Source organism: Lepidochelys kempii, chromosome 9 (assembly GCF_965140285.1).
Source record: "Lepidochelys kempii isolate rLepKem1 chromosome 9, rLepKem1.hap1, whole genome shotgun sequence".
Taxonomy (NCBI): Eukaryota; Metazoa; Chordata; order Testudines; family Cheloniidae; genus Lepidochelys; species Lepidochelys kempii.
This window is the reverse complement of record NC_136388.1, coordinates 60926935-60951023: the sequence shown is the minus strand read 5'-3', so window position 1 is coordinate 60951023 and position 24089 is coordinate 60926935. Positions and strand designations below refer to the sequence as shown.

Sequence of the window (24089 nt, the reverse complement as noted above, 5' to 3'; positions counted from 1 at the left end):
GTCTGGTGGATTGGGAGATGGCTCCAGCTCCTACACCACAGCTGCAAGTCCCAGGGAATGTCTCCTTTTAATCCAGCCCCTGCTGCTCTACTCTTCATTCTAACAGGCGGACATCCCGAACGTCCAGCTCCCTGCTGTCTGGCGGCTCAAGCGCTGCGTAGTGAGACTTCCTCTGGCCTGCCACGTGGTGCTTCTGCACACTCAGCCCCAAGGTCCCACTGGCTGCTACGGAACTGGCTAGTTGCTAGCAGCCCTGACGCGCTGTCATACTATAGGCACGTTTTGCTCTATGGCTGAATCCCTGGTTTGGATCACATGTTCTCTCCCCTCCCTTCAGACGCACTGGCTTTCATTTGTCCAGGTTCAATCCCACTGCTGTTTCCTTCCTGCCCAGCTAGCTGCCCATGACTGCGGGTTTAGCACAGTCATTCACTAATGCCCTTAGCACTCTGACATGCATGTTCTCAAGCCTGCTGAACTGCCCCCATTCGGTCCCCCCAATGCCCACCCTGCTGGTGGTGAATAGCTATATTCAGGCTCCACTCCGTACAGAGTGCCCACACCTCCCTTTGCCTCATTCTCCTGGCTACCCATGTGAAGCAGCTGAGACACTACATAGCTTTGGACTCTCCATTCACTTCCCAAGGGACAGGGCTTCACCCGCAGTGTGTGTTCCCAGTTTTACATCACCCTGGAGGAGTGGCACTAGCTGCATGCAGCGCTGACCCGCAGGTACCGCTATTGGGAATGCACCTGCCACCCAGAGCGAACCCTGTCCTATACACACACATGCGTGGCGACCAATTGCCAAGTGGACTTGCCTGGCAACTGCCCTTTTCCAGACCTGCTGGGTAGGGTTTCCCATGCGCAGCCTTAGGGATTCCCCTCAATCACAGGACGCACTTTCACAGAGGCTGTCTGAAGGAGCGGGACCTATTAGCTTTACAGTGCTAGAAATCACGTGCAGGTGAAGGCTCTCTCTCTCTCACGGCTCTAAACATACAGGGCCACAGATCTGGAGCAGCACGTTGACAGCAGTGAGCATACTCCAACTACAACTTTTATCCTGCAAAGCAAAGGCCAGAGCCTGAAATCCTTATCCCAGGGCTGAATCTACACCACAGGCTGTTTATCCCATCTCAGGGCTCGTCTACACTTAACAAGCAGCTGCATCACTGTAGCGCTTCCGTGTACCAACACTGACAGGAGGGGTTCTCCTGTTGGCATCGGAACTCCACCTCCCTGACAGGATTCTCCCATCAACTAGTGCTGTCTACACCAGGAGTTAGGGCAGTTTAACTGTGTTGCGTGGGGGGGGGGTTGATTTTTCACACCCCTGAGCGACAGTTATAACAACCTAATTTCCTATTGTAGGCCAGGGCTAAGGGATTACATCGACATGACAGCTGCATAACACTGGCAGGTGCCACCTCATGCCAAGACTGAACACTGAAAAATGCATAGCTGGACTCTGGCTCACCTGTGGGTTAGTACAGTTAAAACAGATAGTACTGTTACAAGAATCAGAGTAGCAGCCGTGTTAGTCTGTATTCGCAAAAAGAAAAGGAGGACTTGTGGCACCTGAGAGACTAACCAATTTATTTGAGCATAAGCTTTCGTGAGCTACAGAATGCATCCGATGAAGTGAGCTGTAGCTCACGAAAGCTTATGCTCAAATAAATTGGTTAGTCTCTAAGGTGCCACAAGTCCTCCTTTTCATTCACCACAAGAGGTGTTATCCCCTGCCCATCACGAAGCACTACTGGGTCCAAACGGGCCATTGTGGAATAAGGACTTTGTTGATTGTTTCCCCCACAGCTCTGAGGAGGGGACATGCCCAAGCCCTCATCCCATCCCAGCTTGAACGCTGGGGGAAGGAAATAAAAAGTCCTGTTAAGGAGAACTGATTATTCCTTTCTTTGCTGCTTGAAATCTGAGGGGTGAGGATTTCTAAGGGCTTGTCTACACTAGCACTTCACAGTGCTGCAACTTTCTCACTCAAGGGGGTGAAAAAACACCCACCGAGCGCTGCAAGTTTCAGCGCTGTAAAGTGTCAGTGTAGACAGTGCCCCAGCGCTGGGAGCTATTCCCCTTGTGGAGGTGATTTTTTTTTATAGTGCTGGTGCCACAACTACACAGCCACATTAAAGCGTTGAAAAAGCTGGCACAGTCCACCCCTAGCTGCTGGGAATGGTGACAGGCTGCACTGGATTCCTACCAGGGCGCTCTTCACTTTGGCTTGTAGATGTCTGACTAATTTGGAGTGCCCTCTCCTCTTGTGCTGGCAGGGAGGAAGGAGTTTATCCTTTCCTCCCTTCTTCACCCCATTAGCCAGCTGCTCCGAAGACAGCAACCCTGGGAGACAGGTCGCCCTGCTGTTCCCCTCCTCCCTGCTGGAAGACAGGCAGAGGCTTTCTTGTCCCACAAGATCACTCCCTGATGCCCCACCTCCTCTCCTGGTTCGCTCTGCTCTGTGAGCAGAGCCTAGGGCAGCAGCACAACTTTGCACGTTAGTAAGCCTCTGAGCAGCTGCAGGAGGAAACAAGAGACTGGGGCAATCCTCTGAGGATGAGTTGGAAGAATGGGGGAGAGGGAAGGACAGTGGCTCCTTGCCTCCTCTCCCCCAGGCAGCGGTGGGATTTGAGTCCCTGACTCTGCAGTACAATCAGCACATGCAGAACGACGGTTCCTAGCACTGGCCTGGCTTTGCTGCCTCTGCTCAGCTAGTGGCAGTTGCGAGAATTACCAGACTGCTTCATTCTGCCGCTGTGGCAAGTATCAGGCAGAAAGCGTGCCTAAGGGCTTTCCTCAAGCTATGGCAAGGCCCTCCCCAGCCCCAGGCCTCCACACAGACATGCAGAGATGGAAGCCATCCCTCCGAACTCTTTTTGCAGCTAACAGAGACCTCTCCCCCAGCAAAAACATAACCTTCAGAAAGCCTTCCTCAATTCTGAAACTCATTTCTCATGCATTGATTCAACTCACTCATGGGGGGCAAAGCAAAGTCAGATTTTGCAGACAGATTCACCTTGGGCACTGGGATCTGTCAGGAGAATTTCTTACCCAATAGAAAATGTTCTAAGGAAATTACACACACCTGAAAGGTGCCATCTCCACCTTAACTAGAGTCACTATGAGGCACACAGGGGCTAATTCAGTACTGTAGAGTGTACCTGTCTGTTCTAGGCCCACAGCAGTGCCTTCTGGCACCAACACTCCCTCTGCAGCAGTCTCCCCCTGCGCTCACCAGGAAAATGGGAAAAAAGTCTAAGTTCTCATTTTTTACAGTGAGTTCAAACAAAAACCACTGGTTTCAGAGTAACAGCCGTGTTAGTCTGTATTCGCAAAAAGAAAAGGAGTAACTGTGGCACCTTAGAGACTAACCAATTTATTTGAGCATGAGCTTTCGTGAGCTACAGCTCACTTCATCGGATGCATACTGTGGAAAGTGTAGAAGATCTTTTTATACACACAAAGCATGAAAAAATACCTCTCCCCACCCCACTCTCCTGCTGGTAATAGCTTATCTAAAGTGACCACTCTCCTTACAAAGTGTACGATAATCAAGGTGGGCCATTTCCAGCACAAATCCAGGGTTTAACAAGAACGTCGGGGTAGGAAAAAACAAGGGGAAAAAACACTTAGAAAGCCCCCTCAGCATTGGCTTGCATTACCTTCTCTAGGAAGCTGTCTTCTCCCTGAGAGGAGAGCAGGATGTGAGAGAGAGAGAGAGAGGAGGAGAGCATGATTAACAGAAAGAACCTGATTTAGGATTAAGCAGAAAAGAAACAGACTCTGCAGCCTGAGACCACACCAGCACTGACTGGCAGCTACTTCTCAGATGTTTTGCTGACACCACTGCTGTTAAAGCTGCAGCAGGAGATTTAGATCCCAGTTAGCAGGAATACTGCTCACATGATGTAAAGGCCTGTTAGGATTCCAGTGAGCACCCCCAGTGACCTTGTAGCATTGTTCAGCACTCAGCAGACTCCCATGGCCAGAGGTGGAAACAGGCGCCTACCTGGAAGATTTCTCTGTCCACTCCCCGAGTCTTCACAATCAGCATCAAGTGTCCCTGTACAATCTGACCTGCCCAGTTTCTCCTGTGACTATCTGTGTGTGCGTGGCAGCGGGTGAGTTAAAGATGACCATCAGGAACGTTGTGCAGTCAGGGGCAGGAAAACACATGCTCCAAAGGCCCAGAGCGAGTCAGCCTCAACCTAACAGTACTACATGATAACGCCTCCTCTTTCAAATAGCAGAGTTCTCCCGCACCTTCCAGCCTGTGTACATAGGGACGCCTCAGCCACCATGGAAAGGCAGCAAAGCCCAAGGGGGCCTGGGGTCAGGAACTGCCAAAACCTAGACAAAGTGGGCTCCCCTTCCACAGCACTAGGTGATTGGGAGCAGAGATAGGCAATATAATCTTAGGCTCTGGTGACACCCGACAGCCACATCACAGAGAGAATGGCTCACTTTATTGCCTGTCCCACCAGGGCACTAGCCTTCTGCTTGCCTGTCCCCTTTCTGTGGTCAGTAGAGTAACAATTATTTTCAATTTTGCTGCCTGAACACCATCCGCTCCTGTGGATGCAAACCCTCCAACAGGCTGCTCTGGGTCCTGGACTGGCATTCCAGCTGACAGCAGAAATGGTGCTAGTTCTTAAACCACAACAAATCATTATCACCTGGCCCCTGCAAGCACATTCAGAACTGGAGAGAACCATGCACAAATACGTCTCCAGCTACACTCGCTATTCCACACCAATCCAATTTCCAGACCCTCCTTCAACCATTCTGTCCTGTTGCCTTTTAGAGATTATCTCCATTCCGGATCACAGTCCAAGTCAAGTTGGCCTTAATTTGAGCAAAGCTTTTGATGCAGTAGGCTTGTTTCACTATCTAAACTCAACAACACCGGAGAGATAACAGATCTCTTCTCATGACCTCCTACAGCTCAGTCTCTGTATCTATAGGTTTCAGAGTAGCGGCCATGTTAGTCTGTATTTGCAAAAAGAAAAGGAGTACTTGTGGCACCTTACAGACTAACCAATTTATTTGAGCAATTTATTTATAGGAGGAACTCAAAGATCACTCTGCTCATACACAGAACAAGCACATCTGCCAAATGTGCATGCTTGGTGTGAAGCCATCATGTGTGTTGAGGGTGCCATTGCTAGTGTCTGTTGCTATCACTCTCTCTGAGCTTGCTCTCAGCCTTGGAGCAAGCCCGTAAATCCAGTGCCAGAATAAATATCGGGAATTGATTTTGGCTTTAGAAGAGCCCAGCAGTTCGTTCAGGTAAGTCACTGGCAGCATTTGGAAAGGACTTGTATTTCCTTGTGCACCCAATTCAGGGCCAGCCTCTGGCATTTTCTGACAGTCACTCTAACAGCTACTCACAGGACTGCTTGGAGGCAATGTCTGGAAATGGCAGACTCATCTTACACTGTGCCCTGAGCTGACCACAATCAGCACCCCCTAGAATAAAGGTTTCCATAAGGAAACCCAGGCAATTCTAAAGATGCAGCAGGAACACGACCATGAGGGTCTGGGTTAGCTTTTCATCCCATTAAATATGAAAAGTGAAGCCCTCAAGAGAGGTTGGGGTTGAAAGCACAGAGCAGTGAAGAGTCCTTAGGGGAACGTGAGGAAAGCCAGGGTGCAGCATGTGGAGGGGAAGCAGTGGCGAGCCAGGACCATTACCCAAGTGAGGGAGGTTAGCCCTTGGGAAATGCAGCCATTTTTAGCAGGGGGAGAGTTCAGTGTCTGGTTAATAAACCACAGTGCAAATCTCAGGAAGCAAGTTCCCAGGAGCTTCAGGACCACTGCTCCTTACCAGATCGACAAGTTTGGTGACAGGAACTTCACGGATTGGTCGTCTCATACGGCACAGAGCCTCCAGGGAGGTGCCGAAGCAGCTGGGCAAGTAGCTCCCACTGATTGTGAGGAAGTAATCCTTGCCTCGGTCCAGGTGAAGGACAAGGATATCCTCAATTCTGTCCTCACCTGAGTTTAGGAGGGTCACAGAGTCCTTACTGACATACACATCCAGGGAGATGTCCACAGTCTCATCTGAAACAGGCAAAGGGCACACATGGACTTGTAGAACCCCACAGTGGAAAAGTAATGGAGACCTCATGGACAGACACAGAGCACAGGTGAAAGTTGGGCAGAGAGGCAGAAATCCAAAGGGGAAAGGGAGACAGACGGCTTGTGATGGTGGGAATGGTGACAAACAGCAGAAGAGAGGGAAAGGACAGAATGGTGGTGGCCTTAGCCAAGACACTACAGAGACAGTGTGTAAAACTCACTCGGCTCCAGGTACCCCTCACAGGGCTCGGCCCGAAGCCATGGTTTACAGTACTGGCTATCATTAAGTTTGGGGATGAAGAAGAAGTGACAGGTGACCTGCCCGTTGTTGGTGATCTGGAACTTCTCCTTCTGTAGCTGCCGGAACTTCACTTTCTCAAACACAAACTACAGAGCAAAGAGAAAACAACTTTTCTTATTACCTGCAGGGAACTGTAGTTAGGTATAAGGACTCCACATCACCATCAACACTGGGAGGTAAGTACACCTACCAGCGTGCTTGCTGAGAGGTTAGGGCAATGGACAATTTCTAACCCAATACCTGGTTGTGTGGAGGTGACTGAAGTTAGTTTTTGGCACATTTGTCCACACTGGCGTTTAATAAAACATTACCAGGCCATGTCTACACTACAGCTGCCATAGGCCGTGCAGCTGTGCCACTGAAGCACCGTAATGTAGACGCTTCCTACGCTAATGGAAGGAGTTTTTCCATTGATATAGGTGGTAACTAGGTTGACAGAAGAATCCTTTTGTTGACCTAGCTGTGTCTACATTAGGGTTAGATCAACCTAATGGTGGTACTCAAAGCGTGACATTTTTCACAGCCCTGAGAGATGCAGCTAAGTCAGCCTAAGTTTTAAGTGTAGACCAGGGCCTCAGACACCTTTAGAGAAATTCTAGCCCTTCTGCAGCTGCTGCTCTTTGGGAAGCAGACAAGGAATTCATTTCTGTTCTCACCTCTCTCCGGCTAAGCTCCAGTGAAGGAAGGAAGTCATTCTCCATTCTGTCCATCATACGAACAATATCCTCAAACAACCTCCGGTACCTCTGCTCATCCACAATCTTCACCTGCAGGAGATCAGATCACACTCACTGAAGGTGTAGGCCTTAAGAGTGTAAACTCCCTTAGTGGTTTGTAAATAACTGCAGCAGAAGCTGAGGAGATTCTTGGGCATTTCACGTGTGCAGCTTTGAAGGCTGAAGATTTGTCCAGTTGCTCCCCCAAGTCTCATGGGTAATTTCATGCAAGTTATTATACCTGGAGTAATTGTACTGGTGTCTTTTTCTGGCCAATGGGCACCAGGAAGGATCTGCTATTTGCAGGAAATGTTCTAAGGCCATTCTGCACCTAGTAGCACAGGCACTCTGCAGTCTTACCCCAAATTCCTCAGGATTTCAGCCTGCTTGATTGGGTAAGAGGAGAAAGCAATGAGTTGTCTAGGAGACCACCTAGTTCAGAGAGTGGGGGAGAGGAATACTGGACACACATGCTGGCTCTGCCCAACAGGCCAGGGATCTCAAGTCTCTTCCCTCCCACAACTTATATTCAGCCATTCACAACCCCCCCAGCAAGCCAGAAGCACCCCAGAGTTCCTGTTTCTCCAAGCAGAGCAGAAGCAGCATCATGGGAGTGGGTGCAATCGTTTACAGGTAGCTCATGGCCCCGAGGAGGAGCCAGTTGCAAACAGCTCAGTGCACCCGTCCCAGTGGCAGAATATTGGGATCACACCTTAGAGCCTAAGAAACACTATTTAAGCAATCAATGGCTGGAGCCTTTCCTGCTGAATACTCTGCATGTCTGCTGTGTAAACGCCAACCATTGTCTGTGTCAACATGGCACAAAGCTGCTCTGGCACTGCACAGCCGACCTGTGCTGCATATGAGAACAGCAGCTCTTATGAGTCCCCTGCTGCAGAGACTGAGGTAAGTAAGGCTGCCCAGCTCCAGCTGCCGAGCAGCTATTACTCATTTCTGCTCGCCCCCCTCCCTTTTATATCAATACAAACATGGGTGTTTGTATCCCTTGCTTCAGCAGATGGATCCTTTAACTTGGAACTTCAACCAAGCGTTCTCCCCTAGCACATCAAGTGACAGTTACCCCAATAAGAAAAGGAGGACTTGTGGCACCTTAGAGACTAACCAATTTATTAGAGCATAAGCTTTCGTGAGCTACAGCTCACTTCTTCAGATGCATATCGTGGAAACTGCAGCAGGCTTTATATATACACAGAGAATATGAAACAATACCTATTCCCACCCCACTGTCCTGCTGGTAATAGCTTATCTAAAGTGATTTCCAGCACAAATCCAGGTTTTCTCACCCTCCACCCCCCCACACAAATTCACTCTCCTGCTGGTGATAGCCCATCACATATTCTCTGTGTATATATAAAGCCTGCTGCAGTTTCCACGATATGCATCTGAAGAAGTGAGCTGTAGCTCACGAAAGCTTATGCTCTAATAAATTGGTTAGTCTCTAAGGTGCCACAAGTCCTCCTTTTCTTTTTGCGAATACAGACTAACACGGCTGTTACTCTGAAACAAGTTACCCCAATAAGGAACAGCGAGCTGACTGGCTTGTGGTCGCTGGTTTTCAGGTCCATGTGACTGCGGTACCGGAGCTGATTAATGTTCCCCCCTCTCCAGAGGATTCGATCGCACCAGGCTGGCACGCGACACTTCCCACTGCAGATATACAAGTTAACAGGAAATCAGACAGTCCTCCTGTCCATCTGACCATTCCCCTCCTCAGCCAGATTGGTCCCTGCAGGACACACTTCCTAGGGCAGCATCTGGAGTGATAGGGCTCCCACCACTTTCCTCATCCGAAATGTTACCATTCTGAAATCGCATCCCATTACTTCTGTTCTCCTCTCTCTGCCCCCCTCCCAGGGCTACATTCCTACGCTGGGAGTGGCACCCTTTTCATACCTAGTTAGGCTCCCTGCCCCAGTTGTCAGCTAGCCCATATACATGGATTTAATGCCCCTGATCTATTCATCATCCCCGCAATCGCTCAGGTTGCTCTTCTTAGCACCTGTTAACATCTTGCTGGTACTGCAGTGCTAAGAAGTGGAATGGGCTCAGTGGGGGCTATCACCATAACCTGAGGCTTCTGCATATGTGGCCCCAAGTTGCATTAGCTTCTTTTGTTACCACACTCCGGTGCAAGCTCCAGTTTAATTTACTACCCCCACTGCTGAAAATCTATTCAGCTGTTCCTGCCTTCCAGGGTCCTCAAGTCTGTGTTTTGGATGATCTTTCCCCAGATGAATTTGCATGGGCAAGAGTAGCAGAGTAGTCTTCCCCTTTAAGGGCCTGCAGAGCCAGGGAGCAGCAAGCCTTGGCCTAAGGAGAAGCCCAACAGGCAGGTGTTGGGATCCAGCTGAGCAGCAGCTAATGATTGGCTCTGATTCCCAGCTGGAAGACGTAAGGACCCAGTTCTGTAAGGGAGGAGGGGGGGACCCAGTAGAGAGAGACACTTTCCTGAGCAGCAGCAGAAGGCTGCAATGGGGCAGGTAGGCCCCGTGGTGCCCCTGAGGCTAAGTGAGATCTGTGATCCTTGAGTTCCTGGGGGGAAGAGGACCCTGCAGTGCCAGCCCAGGACAGGACTATCATTTTTGTTTCCTGTCAATTTTTCTTGCCTTTGTGTGGTAGAGGAATCAAAGAGACTGTGCTGAAGGCTAAACCAGAGTTCGGCATGGCTGACTGTTCTGTCCTCAGGCCCACCAGACTACAGCAAAGCTGACTTCTTCTGAGACTATCTGCACTTACTCCTAACCCCTCAAGTGCCTTGTGTGTTGTGTCTCTGTCCTCAGAGGTATTCCCCACACCTCTCAGACGAATATCAACTGTATGTTTCATTCATTAGCCTCACTGACGTTCTGCATCAGCAAAAAGCTCCGTCCCAGATAACGCGTCTAGTCCATTTGTGAGGGATCCACGAGGCTATTCAATGTCATGTTGATGGCTCTAGGCATGTTTCCAGGAGAAGGATCAGAGTCTAATAATTCAGCCAGGGAAGGAAGCTGTGTGGCAAGATGCTGTTGGTGTCACAGGTTAACAGGCCACCATCAACAGACTTACCTGGAATCCCAGCGGTCCGTTTTAGAGTCAAATTTGTACGTGGGGATGAATTTAATCTCTCCCTCTGTGAAATCAGCAAAAGCTTTCTTATGAGTCCGCTGAATATTCAACTAGAGGCAAAAAAGGAACAGCCTGTCAGCACAACAGCAAAGTCTTCATAACTCTGCAGAGCAAAGTTACAGGCAGGGCCCTTTTACTCCACAGCCATGGACTCTGTCACAGAACCCACCCCTTACAACAGAACCGTGTCCCCAGACAGACACTTTCATTACAAAACAGAGCTACTCCGAGTGCAAAGAAAACCTTCCAAAGACAAACCAGATGCAAACTGACATAGTGCTGCCTGCCTGAGTCTGTACACAGCATGAACCAAGAGACAAGGGAGCCAAGTTGTTCAACTCAACCAAGTGTTAACTTTGAAACCTAATGACGACAGTTAAGCAACTCCATTGCTAACTACTTCACTGTTGGTCATTTTAACAGAAACCTACAACTGGTGTGCTTGGCCGACAAGGCCAAACCAGCTCTCATAAGTCTCCTACCCAGTTACAAAACCTCCTAAGTTCCCTTAACAGCATCAAAAATTCAGTTAGTTATTTTCAATACAAAATTCTGCAGCATCCTGGAAATTAAGTAGTAAGAGGCAGCACGAAGTCAGATTTACTATCACCATAAATACTCCAAGGGACACTGCACTGATTGTATTGTTCCTTTTGCGTTTCACTGGATAAACCCCCCTTTTTGAAATGTATCTAACGCTGCCCCAGAATTTCCAATGTGCTGCAGGGACATATTTCACAGCCCACACCCGTCAGAGAACTCAGGTCCAGCTTGTTGAGGAGCACACAACAGTTACAGGCAGGAATCCCCAGCGCTCCTGCAACACACTTTCCAGGGTCCCTCTGAGCTGTGACTGACCTCGGTCAGTGTTCCCGCTCTGTCCTCAAGAGCTGGTGAGAGGAGCTGTTGAGCATGCAGCGTGTATCTCTGAGCTTTAATACACATTCCTACAGCCTAAACATCATATCTTTTGGCCAGAGACACTTTTTAATATTTTTAATGGGAACTAAAACGGCAAGAAACAAAAACACCCTAGAGCTGTGTCTAGATCTCATCACCACAGGATACATGCCAGCCTTCCCAAGTGTAAGGATATATTAAAACAGGATGACCCAATACCCACATGACTGAAGTTCACTTACCTGGTCATATGTCAACAGTTTCTGAAGCTCATGCTTATTGATCAGAATTTTCACCTCACTGGCATCAGGGAGGCACAGCCTGTAGTTTAGGTCTCCCAGCCAGATGACAACACTACGGACAAAGGCAAACATGGAAAAGAAAAGCCTGCAGTTCGTATCAGAACTCCCATGGGAGAGAGAGATGGGGGAGTCAGATTGAAAAAGGGGTCTCTCGGGATAGCTAGAGCACAACAGGACATATAAGAGAATCAAAATATGCTAGCAGCTGCCGCTTCTGTAAGTGTCTACAGAGATAGCATCCCAAAGGTGGGTGATCTATATGGGATGAAGCAGTCAGCTAGCTAACAATGCAGAGATTCCAAGGACAGAAGGGCGCATTGTGACCATCCAGTCTGAGCCCCTGGACAGCACAGGATAGAGAACTGCCCCACAATAATTCTTGCGTGAACTAGAGCAGATCTTTTAGAAAAACAGCCAATCCTGATTTAAAAATGCCAGTGATTGAGAATCTACCAGGATCCTCAGGAAGGGCTGCTGACGTTTTCCCTAGCCTGAAAACAATGTGGAAAAACCCACCAATGTTTTCATGAAATGAAACAAATAAGAGGAACAACACAATTCACTGCACAGTGGTATTTATCTCTCCAACACAAGGCACACACGTCACCCCCAAGGAAGAGCTTGCACTTCTGTAAGGCATGCATAAGAACACAGCAGCAGAGTCCCCTGCCTACCCAGCAGTTAGGCCTTTTGCTTCTGCCCTTGGATCCCACACAAGTCTACCAGTTTGTTTGCTTTTCCAGTACCTAGTACATTACCAACCCAAGGCACCTATGCTGAGCACACAGACTGGTGCTGAGCTGGCAGGACACACAAGCAGGTCTCTTGAAAATTCACAAATCTAAATGCAGCTGTCCTATCTCATTGTTCCACCCACTAATCATAGAATCACAGAATATCAGGGTTGGGAGTGACCTCAGTAGGTCATCTAGTCCAACCCCCTGCTCAAAGCAGGACCAATCCCCAATTTTTGCCCCATATCCCTAAATGGCCCCCTCAAGGATTGAACTCACAACTCTGGGTTTAGCAGGCCACAGCTCAAACCACTGAACTATCCCTCCCCCATCACATCCCTCTCTGCAATCACCACACCAATGACAACTCCTGTTCCCCTCACACATAGGCTTCCAGACAGTCCTATAGCCTTCTCATCACTTCCCAACAGGCATAACAAGAACTTTGACACTCTCATAATTTTCTTAGCCTTTTACAACAAAGTTTATATTCACAGATTCAAATCTGAGCTCATTTCTAGAATCAAAAACCTTGCAGACTATGTGAGCTGTTTATGTAAATCCTTCCAAGTAACAAGAGCTCAAAAATGAACAAACCAGAGAAGCCTGGAATAAAACCCAGTTTGTCTGTTGTTCTAGAAATGCCCCAGGTTTTCCACAACCATGTAATAATCAGCCTTTGACTCAAGAGTGCCAGCTGCTGAGATGAGCACATTACAGACTTCTTGCAAGGGAAGGTACTAGAGACAGGTTTGCCTTGTGAGCCACTACAAGAACACTGCCCACTAGTGCAATCACTGGTTCAGCTGCACCAACAGCAGTGTCAGTGTAGACAAGGCTCTGGCATTTTCCTCACCATCTCAATTAACCTGCAGGTTTGTCTACACTTGGGCTCTTCTTGGTAGCAATTTCTAGCTAATATTCCCCAGACCTTGGAGAAGGAATGTGGAGTTGGAGACTTACTCGTGTTTCATGATGCTCAGCTGAGGCAGGCCCTGGTCAGGAGGCAGGAAGCTTAACCGGGCACAGATATCCTTGTAATCCTGGTTCCGCCGCTCAAAGTCCTCCACATGAGCAGCAAGGTGGGAATTGACAATGCAGAAGGTGGTGTTGTGGAATACAAATCTCACAGCCACACCACCCTTGTTACCCTGGGGACAGAGTAGTTACAGGTGAGACTGTTACACAAACACAAGAGGTTGGGTAACAGATTGAACAGGAGAGAGCTGGGGAAATGAAAACAATGGAGACAATGAAAACAAGAGGCACACTGACAGGAAAAGAGGCAGCAGGGATGAGAAAGTAAGGCAAGACACTGTACCACAGACCACATTTCACACAAACATACACCAGAGTCAGCTATTCTGAGGCTATGCACCCACAGACCAAGACCACTCACCATCTTCCCCATGATTCCAGTCCCCACAGTCTCTGCCATGATATCCGTGATATAATTCAGTTGATCCTTCCTGGCAAACACAACTAGCATCATCCCAACCAGACGGACCACCTGCACCTGCAAAACAAATAAATAAATATTCTATGAGTTTCCAGGTCAGCCGTAATACAATCCCCAATTTCTCACCCCCTGTGCTGCTTGTCTCCAGAGTCTCTTCCCATCTCCCATGGTCCCCCAACACTCCACATACTGCACTAGCTTGGGGACTCCCTGCACAACAGGTGGAGACTTGGGAAGTCTATGGTCCTCCGACAGCACCCGTAGGGGATGCTGCTGAGCTCATGGTTGTTCAGGTTCTGGTGTATTCCCTTGAAGCAGTGCCCCACTGTGAAAAATTTGAGGCTTCCCAGGTGCATTGTAGGATACAGATTGGAGCCACATAGCAATACTATGGTGGGAGGGATAGCTCAGTGGTTTGAGCATTGGCCTGCTAAACCCAGGGTTGTGAGTTCAATCCTTGAGGGGGCCATTTAGGGATATGGGGCAAAAATTGGGGATTGGTCCTGCTTTGAGCAGGGGGTTGGACTAGATGACCTCCTGAGGTGGTCCCTTCCAACCCTGATATTCTAGGATTTTATGAATACTAAACTAAGCTCCCACCAACAACACCTCGAAGAAGGAACTGACCAAACTAGTCCTGAACCTCACAAAAGGCCTGAGCTCAGGTCCCAGGATGGCTGGAGTTTATTTCTGCTCATCTTTGCTTTTACAGAAGTACAGCAACCTGGTGGTGGAGCTCACGGTTTAAATTCCCAACTCTTTGCATGAGTAGTTTCAATGTAGGGGAAACAGCAAGCAAGTGAAGCATACACAGAGTCCGATATGCCTGACCTGCAGGCACCACAAAGCAGCATCTCTGGGGTCCTACGCAATGCCTGCCTCCCAGAGAGCATTTGCTCCTTCTGCAGGACGGAAGAAGAGAGGTCATTCTCCACTGTTCTGCTCATCCTACAGCCATTAACATGGCACCTGTGTGCACAGTCTCTTGCTGCACGGATCCTGGCTCTGCCACTGTCTCTTCTGGGTGACTCTGGGCAAGTCACTTCACCTTCCATACTGATTTTACCAAGGTGCTGCTTTACTTTTTTTCTTTATAATAAAGTTCTGATTTTTAAGAATCTGATTGGTTTTTAGTGTCCTAAAAACCCAAGGATCTGGTCTGTGCTCACCTGATTTACCTATTTGGTTGGTAGATTATTCTCAAGCCTCCCCAGGAAAGGGGGTGAAGGGGCTTGGGGGGATACTTTAGGGAAACAGGAACTCCAAGTGGTCCTTTTCCTGAATCTTTGTCTAACTCACTCGGTGGTGGCAGCAGTACCCATCCAAGGACAAGGAAGGATTTGTGCCTTGGGGAAGTTTTTAACCTAAGCTGGTAGAAATAAGCTTAGGGGATCTTTCATGCGGGTCCCCACATCTGTACTCCAGAGTTCAGAGTGGGGAGGGAACCCTGACAACCTGTAACTTGTGTCACTGGGCTCTACATAAAAAAGTAGTGCACGGATGTCACAGCAAAACATGGTAGGGGAGGAGGAAGGGGAAATTAACTAATGTCTTAAGACAGAGCCACCTACCAGAAGGCCTGCTATGCCAGCAAGAAAAGCTGTAGTGACTCAGTCCTGACACTTCACGAAGGAGCCAGCTAGCAACATTACAACTAAAGTTACTCTTTCCCAAGGCACAGTCTCCTAGCTAACTTCCCCTATACAAGCAATTTTGTTCCTTCAAGGAAAAGCTATTCACTTGGCTCCTTAGAACAAGACACACCCGGTTTTTATAGTTGCGGAGCTACCAAAACAAGGGAAATGTGGAATTTGACCCGCCTCTGCCTCTTATTGCCTGCGTATAGGAGGGACACATCTCACACTGAGCACCTGTCCTGTCAGCTCTCTGAGGGTATTTTTTTGTTGTTGCCCCACTCATGAGGCACCCACCAAATGGCCAGGGAGCTATTATTGGAGGATATCTCTGCCCTAGAACTATCTCCAGATTTATTCTAGTCCCACAGTGACTCTCCCTGCCCAGGAAACTATTCCATCAGCGGTGTCAGGTACACATCCTTGGGGACTCTGCTCTTGGCCATTTTGGTTGGGTGACGTATGGACCATCTGAGTTGGGAAAGTGTGAGCTTCATTCCTGCCCCCAGTCCCACCAGCTTGGATGCCAGAGGAGATGGTTTAGTAGGACTCACTTTCTTATACTTGGCCTTGGGGTGCAAGGCCTTCTCCACAGCAGCCAGCCACTCGTGCTCCTTCGCAGAGTCCAAGTAGAAAAAAGCTTCCGTGCTGAGGTCCAACTCCTGGAACCTACAAACAGGTCAATTTAGGACACAACCCCTCTCCCCCAAACCAGTCTCCGCTCTGTACCCCCATCAGAAGATGGCACTGCAGGAGGCCCAGTCTGAATCTCTCTATCATCATTCATCCCGGAGGAAGGTCAACTGGGCCTAGCTCAAACGAAGGCACTATGGCTCCCTTGCAGTGTCTTACAGGCCCCTTCCAGAGACTATTTCCCTGAGGAACATTAGTCTGGTCTGCTTTGCTAATGCCGAGGATGAGCTGGTTCTCAGCTGGTGCCTCACTGGAGGAAAGCTGCTCTGTTAGTTCAAGAAATCTACTTGACTTTTGGCTGCTTCTTTACATCATCCTGACTACTCCAGCCCTGTGAAGGAGGATCCCCTCCCTTCCGAGTCCCAGGGTACATGCTAGGCAGCAGTGTAAAGTTTGGAGTCCACTAGGAAGCCTGGGAATTTGAAATGAATAAAATCCACCAGTGTCCAAGGGAAGGGAGTGAGACACAAGATGTGTATGTATAAATGAACAGGAGTTCTTGCCTCACCCAACACAGTAGATATCTGGGGGGTCTGAGTCACAGACTAGCCAGGGTTCCAATCCACTGTCCGGAGACTGGCCATTCACATTCCACGTTCCCACAAAAAACCTGCAATACACACAAGAGCAGCCATGCTGCTGGGGCAGAGCTTTACTGAATAGGTCCAGACTCTCTAATGCACACAACATCAAAACAGGGAGTGTCTGAATTGCATGAGGGTCCTGTGTAAAAAGGCCAGTGAACTTGCTAAGGAGTGTAAACTACACATAACATGAAGAGCTCTGTCCAAGACTGCAAAACACAGAGAATTCTGGGCATGGCACATTTCTAATGTACTAGGGATGTCACAGAGCTCTGCAAAGTAAAGGACACCTCACTGGGGGCCTACCTACATGACCCACACCATGCTTTCTACATACTGAAAGTGAATTCCATGTTGGCAAAAAGGCACCAGATTGGCAACCATGAAGGCCTTTGTATTTATAAGACAATGCAGCACGGGCAACAGCAGTGCAAGCTCCCACTACCTCGCCTCTGCCAACATGCCTCAGTTCTACTTGGGGGAGTTCAACCCCCAGCCCCTGGGCTGAGATTACCTATAGGGACACCAGGAAGTGCCAATAAGATGGGTGAAGGGTGCTACTGTGGCGACCTGGCCACCTACGAACTGGACTGAAACCCCACTACTTGTTTCACATAGGCCATCCACCAGCAGGAGCTCATTTTGAGACCTGGGCTGGGTTCAAGGCAGCAGCCCACAGAAGCTGGGAAAATCTCTGCTTCTCACTACCCCTACATACACTGTGCCTCGTGGCTATGGCTCTAGGGGCAGCGCTGACCTGAAGCTCTGGATGTTGACATATTCCTTCTCTCTTTTGGCAAGGATGTGTTTGATGAGACCCTCTCTTTGCCCAGACTGCGTGTTGGGCACAAACAGCTTGCGCATGGTGTTGGTTACTTTTGGCTGGTCTCTGGCCACACCTTCCCTCTCTCGATGAAACCTAGACAGGAGACAACAAAAGACTTCAAACTGGGGTTACTGCCTAGGATACTGGAGGGTAAAGGCAACAGCTCTGGGATGCTACTTACTGCCTATTTTGTGGAGGAAGAGGGGGAGGCGGGGGCTCCCGACGAGATCCCATTTGCTGGTTTTGTAAGTTTCTTTTCTTCTCCAAACTTATGGCATTGAAATGATCTTCAAAGCCTAGAACCCCTGTAATGACCGAAGCCTGGGTGGTGAGAGTGAGGCCCAGGTGAATGTTCTTCAGAAAGCAGCTTAACAAGAACCTAGAGGGGGCAACGTAACTCCGGAAGCGGGAAGAGAGATCCCCACAGGAATGTGGGTGTGGCAAGGGGTAGCAGTATTATACCAACTCTGATGGTGCCAAGAGGGCGAGGGGAAGAGATGCTGACAGAGGCGAGGGGGAGCAGAGAGTGAGGAGATGGACAGACCAAGGGAGTGGAGAGACAATCATGAACCAAGAGGGACTTTGGCAGAGGGAGATACAGTACGTCAATAAGACATCAATCCATGGTAACATCACACTAGGAGCAGGAGGTGGGCTTTTGTGGGAGTTAGTGGGGGGATGAAGGAAAAGCACTAACCATGCTCCTACCTGACAGGACCAATGAAAATCAAAGCTCCTGCAGAGGCCATAGTTTTGTATGTATCCCACCCAACCATTGAAAACAAGGGCCCCATGACTGTGCCCTGAACACAGGGCTGCAACTGCCGAGGTGGGACTCATTCCAGTACCTGAAACAGATGACTGAGGAGGAGCTGGGAGGTTTTTCTCCACCTGATACCAGTTGGCTGGCTCCCTGTGCTCAGGAAGAGGCGCTTTCAACTGGGCTGGAGAAGGAAACATCACTGTCAGAAACTGCTCTTGAGCCCCAGAGACACACACATGGCTGTAAGTGTGGTTACCTTCTTGTATGTTCAGCACTTTGGTGAGGAACCGAAGGCAGCATTCCTCATCGGGGATCTCAAAGAGGCGCTCTGGTGTGCAGTCTCCCTGTATTCTTATCTTGCAGCCAGCTTCAGACATACAAAACACACACACCAAGACACAGACAGGTTCGGCTTCTTGACCTTTAAACCCCTCCCGTGAACAAGCCACTAGCTGCCATTTGCTCCTCTGGGCCCATGATGGAAGTCCTCATTTATTTGCCATCATCTTGACAATTAGTCTATTTTAAAAAGTGAGTTTGAGGCAGTGTCGGGTCCTCCTTGTGCCCCTGAGACTCCCACCAATTTGTGGGTGGGCAGGGGTTCCAATGCCATTTTCCTGATTTTTAAAACTACTTCTCTCCCCTGCTGCTGTGTGAAAGACACTCACAAATAACAGGGGAAGCTGCCTTCACAAAGGAAACAATGACACTGCAAGCACCAAATGCAGTTAAAGGCACAATGTCAAATGGAGACAGGAATCCAAGGTGGTATTTGTAGCAGTAGACACACATTTTCAGACAGAGTGATTCCAGATCCCCAAGACAAGCAGCCCACATGTTACCAAAGATAACCTAATCCTCAAGTGCATCTGTTCTCCCCATCTTCCACTGTGCAAAGCAAAGACAACCTATACTTGTCTATGCTGCATGCAAAGCACTGTGGGACCCTGCAGGGTATGAAAACCTCCTAAGAGGCCCTGATCAGGTTACACTTCCAATGTGGGCATCGTGTACTGCCCCTGCACTCCAACCATGGGGCTGCTTCTGTGGCAGCAAGGAGTAGAGCAATAATATAGGACAGAAGCAGGAAAGCGAGGGGCTGGCAGGTTAAGTTCCAGGGAAAGTCAAACAGGCTCACAGGGAGGGGTTTTGGGAGAAGCATTAAGGGAGAAGTCAAAACTCAGCCAAGTGACACCTTTTGATCTAAGTATTTAGATCATACTCCTTGTGGTAATGAGCATTTTCCAAAAGAGTAACAAAGCCAGCCAACCCCTCTACAGCCTTACAACCCACAACTAGCACAGGGATAGCAAGTGGGGTAGAGCAGAGGGCAAAGGGGGAGGAGACAAGAGGGGGAAGCAGAGTGGGTGAAACAGAAAAGTGTGTGTGTCAGTGATGGAGAGATGATACATTTGTTAAAGAAAGCTCTCATCATAACAGACTCACTGTTTGTAGCTATATCAATCAACAGAGTTTCTTCAGCCTCTGGGAAACAAGAGAGAAGGATCAGGAAAGTTTAACCCTGTCCAGGAGCAGAGACTCAGTACATACAACACAAGCACAATGCCTGCCTTCAACACAAGGAGATCCCAGGCCCCAGAAAAGGAACAAACTGCTTCCATACCTCTCACCACTAGCAGTGGCACTACTGGAGAGAGTTACGACCCCACAGGCTGGGCCAGACTGGACAGAGGTCCCCCTGCAAAAGGGTCTCTTCAAATTCAGGGAAGTTAGACAGCGGTGTGTTTAAAATGAAAGGTACCAGCCTGCCAGTCCTGGAGACTGACTCCCCAAGTGCAGCATGAGCAGTAACAGTAGTACTAACTCCCCACATACACAGGTCCACCAACAAGTCTCACGGCTCGTCTACATGGAGAAATTTACCAGCAGAAACATGCCATAGCTATACTGGTATAATGCCCCTTGTGGACACTTATTGCAGAAAAAGTGTCCCCCCTCAAGGAAGTATCACAGGACAATTATAAGGTATAGTTCTGCTGGTAAATTTCCTCATACAGACAAGCCCTCAGCCCATTCAGATCCCATTTCCCATTCTATCTTTGGCCTCTGTGGAGCTGCCAGTAGAGAGGGCCATTTGATGCCATTCCAGGCAGTGTTTTTTGACACCAACACCTACCAATGAGGAACTGAACCGAGGCTCCCCAACCCACATTTATAACGAGATGGACCAAATCCCCACACCAGTTTGGGAGAGGTAGGAAGCTGTAATCATAAGCTCTGAGTTTTAGTTGCATGGGGAAGTCCCAATCTGTACAGCCAGGGGAAAAAAAGCAGTGGATTTCTGGCTGAGGGGTAGGTGTGTTAGGGTCAGTACCTTGCACACATCTAAATCGGCTGTTGATGGGAATGTTATCCTGGTCAGGTGGGTCCTTCTCCCGTGAACGGATAACCAATCTGGAAACAGAGAGAAGCCTCATAACAGCACAGAAACTAAAAGATTCTAGAGCAAAGGTGTTGCTGACCTCATGACTGTATTTCTTCTGGAACCAAAGAGACCACAGGCCCTGCTCTCTAGCTCTACGTTGTTGGGGATAGTGAGGAGGAGCATTTATCACATGACATACGGGGAGATGCATGCAAAAATATGCATATGGAGGAACAGCTTCCAAAGATGTACATGATAAAGGAAGCATGCTAAACTCCCGAGCCATGGGTCTACAAACTATACCAGAGGAGCTGGGGAGTTGACTGGGGACCCAGAACCAGGAAGCAGGGCCACTTTTCTGTCTGTTTAGAGCAGCGGTTCTCAAACTGTGGGTTGGGACCATGTTTTAAAGGGGTTGCCAAGATTGGCATTAGACTTGCTGGATCTTGGGGCCAAAGCCCCAACCCTACTGCCTGGGGCCAAAGCCCAAGGGCTTCAGCCCTGGGTGGTGGGGCTCAGGCCTCAGTCCCCACGGGTCATGTAGTAATTTTTGTTTTCAGAAGGAGGTCACGGGACAATTAAGTTTGAGAACCTTTGGTTTAGAGGACAGCACTCCAAAGTGATTGGGAAGACTCCAAGAGCAAATGTGCTGATGGCGGTGGCAGGGGCCATTCCATTTCTCAGGCCTTTGCTACCCTCAAAAGTTGTACAGCTTTAACTCATCTACTACTCTACTCTAACTCATCAACTTTAACTTCACTCATCTAGTGGTACAACTCCTCTACTGTGGGGACAGTTATAGCGGTATAAAGGGTCTTTACACTGGTAAAGCTATTCCTGTATGGGAATAAGTTATATGGACACAAGGTACCAGTATAACACTATGGCTGTATCCACACTAGCAGTTATAGCAGAATAACAACTTTAGCTAAAAAAAATCAGTTTGTTAAGTGAACCAGTTAAATTGGCACAAAATCTGTTTGTATAACAGGCCACAGTGCTGTTCCAGCTACAACTAATAACTTGTACGCAGTGCAGGGAAGGATCTACCCTTAAGTCCTGCATGGAAAGGGCCTTTCTTGGGAAGCTCCAATATAAGTTCCTATTTTCTCCTCTTTATGTTCCTCAAAGAAAAAAAGTAAAAAAACCTTCAACCATCTTTTCAGACATGTGAGTGACTGTCTCTTTTCACATGGATTTTAATTTGGTTTCATGAAGGTTAAAGCTTTAACTTTTAATTGTAATAGGCTCACAACAATAGTTGTCAGTCTGACATTAAGTGTTCCACCTCAGCACTCAAGAGCATAAGGACGATCTGTTCTTAATTCCAAATGCAAGACAGGAGTTCAGCTACTCAGAGCAAGGCATCCCCAAGAACATATTGAAGAGTCACTGCAAACTTTCCAGATAGTTGCCTACCCACTAACAGCAACTAGGGAAAAAAATCCATCTGAATTTTCTTTTCTTTACTATAAAAAGATAAAAACCTAGCAAATGTTTCTTGTAACCTTCAGTATAACATCACCCTGGGGGGTGACACCATGGGGATTTCCCTAATGTACCCCATCTCCCAGGGAGCAACACTCCAGAAGACGTCACTGTACTAACCAATCACAATATTCACATAATGCTGCTGAGTCTATTCCAGAAAGACATCACTGTACTAACCAATCACCCAGGCCCACACACCAGAGGCAAGTGATACTAATGGAATCAGGGCAAGGGCAGAGATGCTCAGACAGTAGAGAAGAGGAACACAGTCCCACCAAAGCCTGCTCACTCCCTACAATAGCATGGGATATGCCCACCTTTTCCCAATACACTAACTCCTGGTGGGAATCTCTACACAGCTGCCCCTGCCAACGTAGCCCAGGCGAAGACTGAATAATTCCCCTGCCTCACTCTGCCAATGTGCCCCCCGAGGGCGGGGGAAGGAAAAGGTCGTGCCATGACTCCAGTCTGTCAGTATGCCCCCAAAGAGTCCCTGCCACCTGCCAGCCTGGAGCCGTTTTCAACCCTGCGCCCGGGAGCAAGAGTCACTGTGGGCAGGCAACGTCCCTGCGGAGCCTGGGCAGCCGTGTGTGCTACTCACTCGCACTGCCCGTGGCGCTGGGAGAGGCTCAGGACACAGGGCTCCCTCCGTCCTGCTTTCACCTCCACAGCATAGGCACACGGCTAAGGAACTCAGCAATACCGCGGGCAGTAGTGTCCCCCCAGCCAGCCCCGCCCGCCCGCCTTCCCCCGGGCGCCGGGGTCCCCCAACCAGCCCCTCCCCCGGGCGCCGGGGTCCCCCAGCCCGCCCCGCACCCTTCCCCCAGCCAGCCCCGCCCGCCTTCCCCCGGGCGCCGGGGTCCCCCAACCAGCCCCTCCCCCGGGCGCCGGGGTCCCCCAGCCCGCCCCGCACCCTTCCCCCAGCCAGCCCCGCCCGCCTTCCCCCGGGCGCCGGGGTCCCCTCGGGCTCCCCGTCCCAGCCAGTGGATACATCGAGGCTCCAGGCCGCGGGCGGCGGCAGCGGCTCCATGGGGAGCGCAGGGATCCGGTCCACGCCACTCCCCGCGGCCCGGTCTCCCGGCGACTCACGGCCGAAGCGAGCGCGCAGCGACCGGGGCCGGACAGAGCGGCGCCGGCCGGGCCCGCAGTGGCCGGTGCCCCCTGCCGGCCGGAGGAGCTCACCGCAGCGCGCCGGCTCCTCCCGCCCTGCCCCGCTGCCCTCGCCTCAGTCAGCTCTGGGCCCGCCTCTCCGATGCTCTGGGCACGGGGGCCGCACCGGGGCTCAGAGCAGAGCGACCCAGCCACGGGGCCATCAGGCGACACCCCTCTAGCCATGGGACCCCCCCCTCAGCCACGGGCCCGCGGGGCGAGACCCCAGCCACAGAGCGGCCGGGAACATGCTGGCTCACATCAGGGCAATCCAGGCACAGGCCCGCTGGGTGAGACCCCAGGCACAGGCTGCTGCCACGAGGCAGCAACGGCCCTCACCGCCCCAGCACTGATTGCAAAGCCCAGCTACAACCATGGAGGCTCTAGAACTCTGCCAAATGCGCCTGCCCTGCCACTTACAGCAATGCTAAGGAGCCTGTCTCTGCCCTGCAGAAATGGGGGTGGCCGCTGAGTGATTCCAGGGCACGGCCTGTGAAATGCTGGGTTCCTACAGCAGGATTTGTTACCAACCTCAGAGTCTCTCCCTACCACCTCAGTTAAGCTGCCTTTTGGGTTTGCATAGTTAATAGGAATGAAATGCTTGATAAGCCTGCTCTGAAATGAGAACCAAATTGCAGATACTGGCTCAGCTGTTCAAACCCCAGACAGCCCTGGTGATGACTTGTGGAAATATTTGCAGTTATTACCAAATAAAAACACTGCTACATCCTATCCAGAGAGTCCTGACAAATTATTCCCTGGTTCAGTCACAAAATCATCTCCGTCTTATTCAAGTAAGTAGGAAGGAGTGAAATTAGTTTTTATCACTGTAGGCTAAAGTGTTCCTGGAACCACCAATCCCCCAAGGTGGTTTTTTTTTTTTTAATTGTGTGAGAAGATGTAAAAGGTGAAAGAGTGGACAGGTATGT

At 49.7% G+C, this 24089-nt stretch overlaps 1 protein-coding gene across 3 annotated transcripts in view; it reads right to left on the bottom strand.

Annotated features, from left to right (window-relative positions):
• Window positions 1-23154, bottom strand: part of OCRL (OCRL inositol polyphosphate-5-phosphatase) — a 29611-nt gene extending 6457 nt beyond the window's left edge. Inside the window, exons 1-19 of one of the 3 annotated variants that reach the window (XM_073360626.2) lie at window positions 23003-23154; window positions 22613-22674; window positions 20470-20549; window positions 19581-19619; window positions 18391-18501; window positions 18220-18315; window positions 17553-17676; window positions 17303-17464; window positions 16470-16571; window positions 15823-15937; window positions 13575-13691; window positions 13139-13326; window positions 11382-11493; window positions 10180-10289; window positions 8643-8778; window positions 7051-7161; window positions 6315-6480; window positions 5840-6075; window positions 3675-3698 (exon numbers count right to left, since the gene is read on the bottom strand). In XM_073360626.2, the coding sequence (XP_073216727.1) occupies window positions 3675-3698; window positions 5840-6075; window positions 6315-6480; window positions 7051-7161; window positions 8643-8778; window positions 10180-10289; window positions 11382-11493; window positions 13139-13326; window positions 13575-13691; window positions 15823-15937; window positions 16470-16571; window positions 17303-17464; window positions 17553-17676; window positions 18220-18315; window positions 18391-18501; window positions 19581-19619; window positions 20470-20549; window positions 22613-22674; window positions 23003-23041 (2130 nt within the window). In that variant the 5' untranslated portion in view covers window positions 23042-23154. Of the gene's footprint in view, window positions 1-3674; window positions 3699-5839; window positions 6076-6314; window positions 6481-7050; window positions 7162-8642; window positions 8779-10179; window positions 10290-11381; window positions 11494-13138; window positions 13327-13574; window positions 13692-15822; window positions 15938-16469; window positions 16572-17302; window positions 17465-17552; window positions 17677-18219; window positions 18316-18390; window positions 18502-19580; window positions 19620-20469; window positions 20550-22612; window positions 22686-23002 lie in introns of all 3 variants that reach the window. The other 2 variants (XM_073360625.2, XM_073360627.2) reach the window with 2 other exon arrangements.
• Between the last annotated feature and the right edge of the window lie 935 nt (window positions 23155-24089).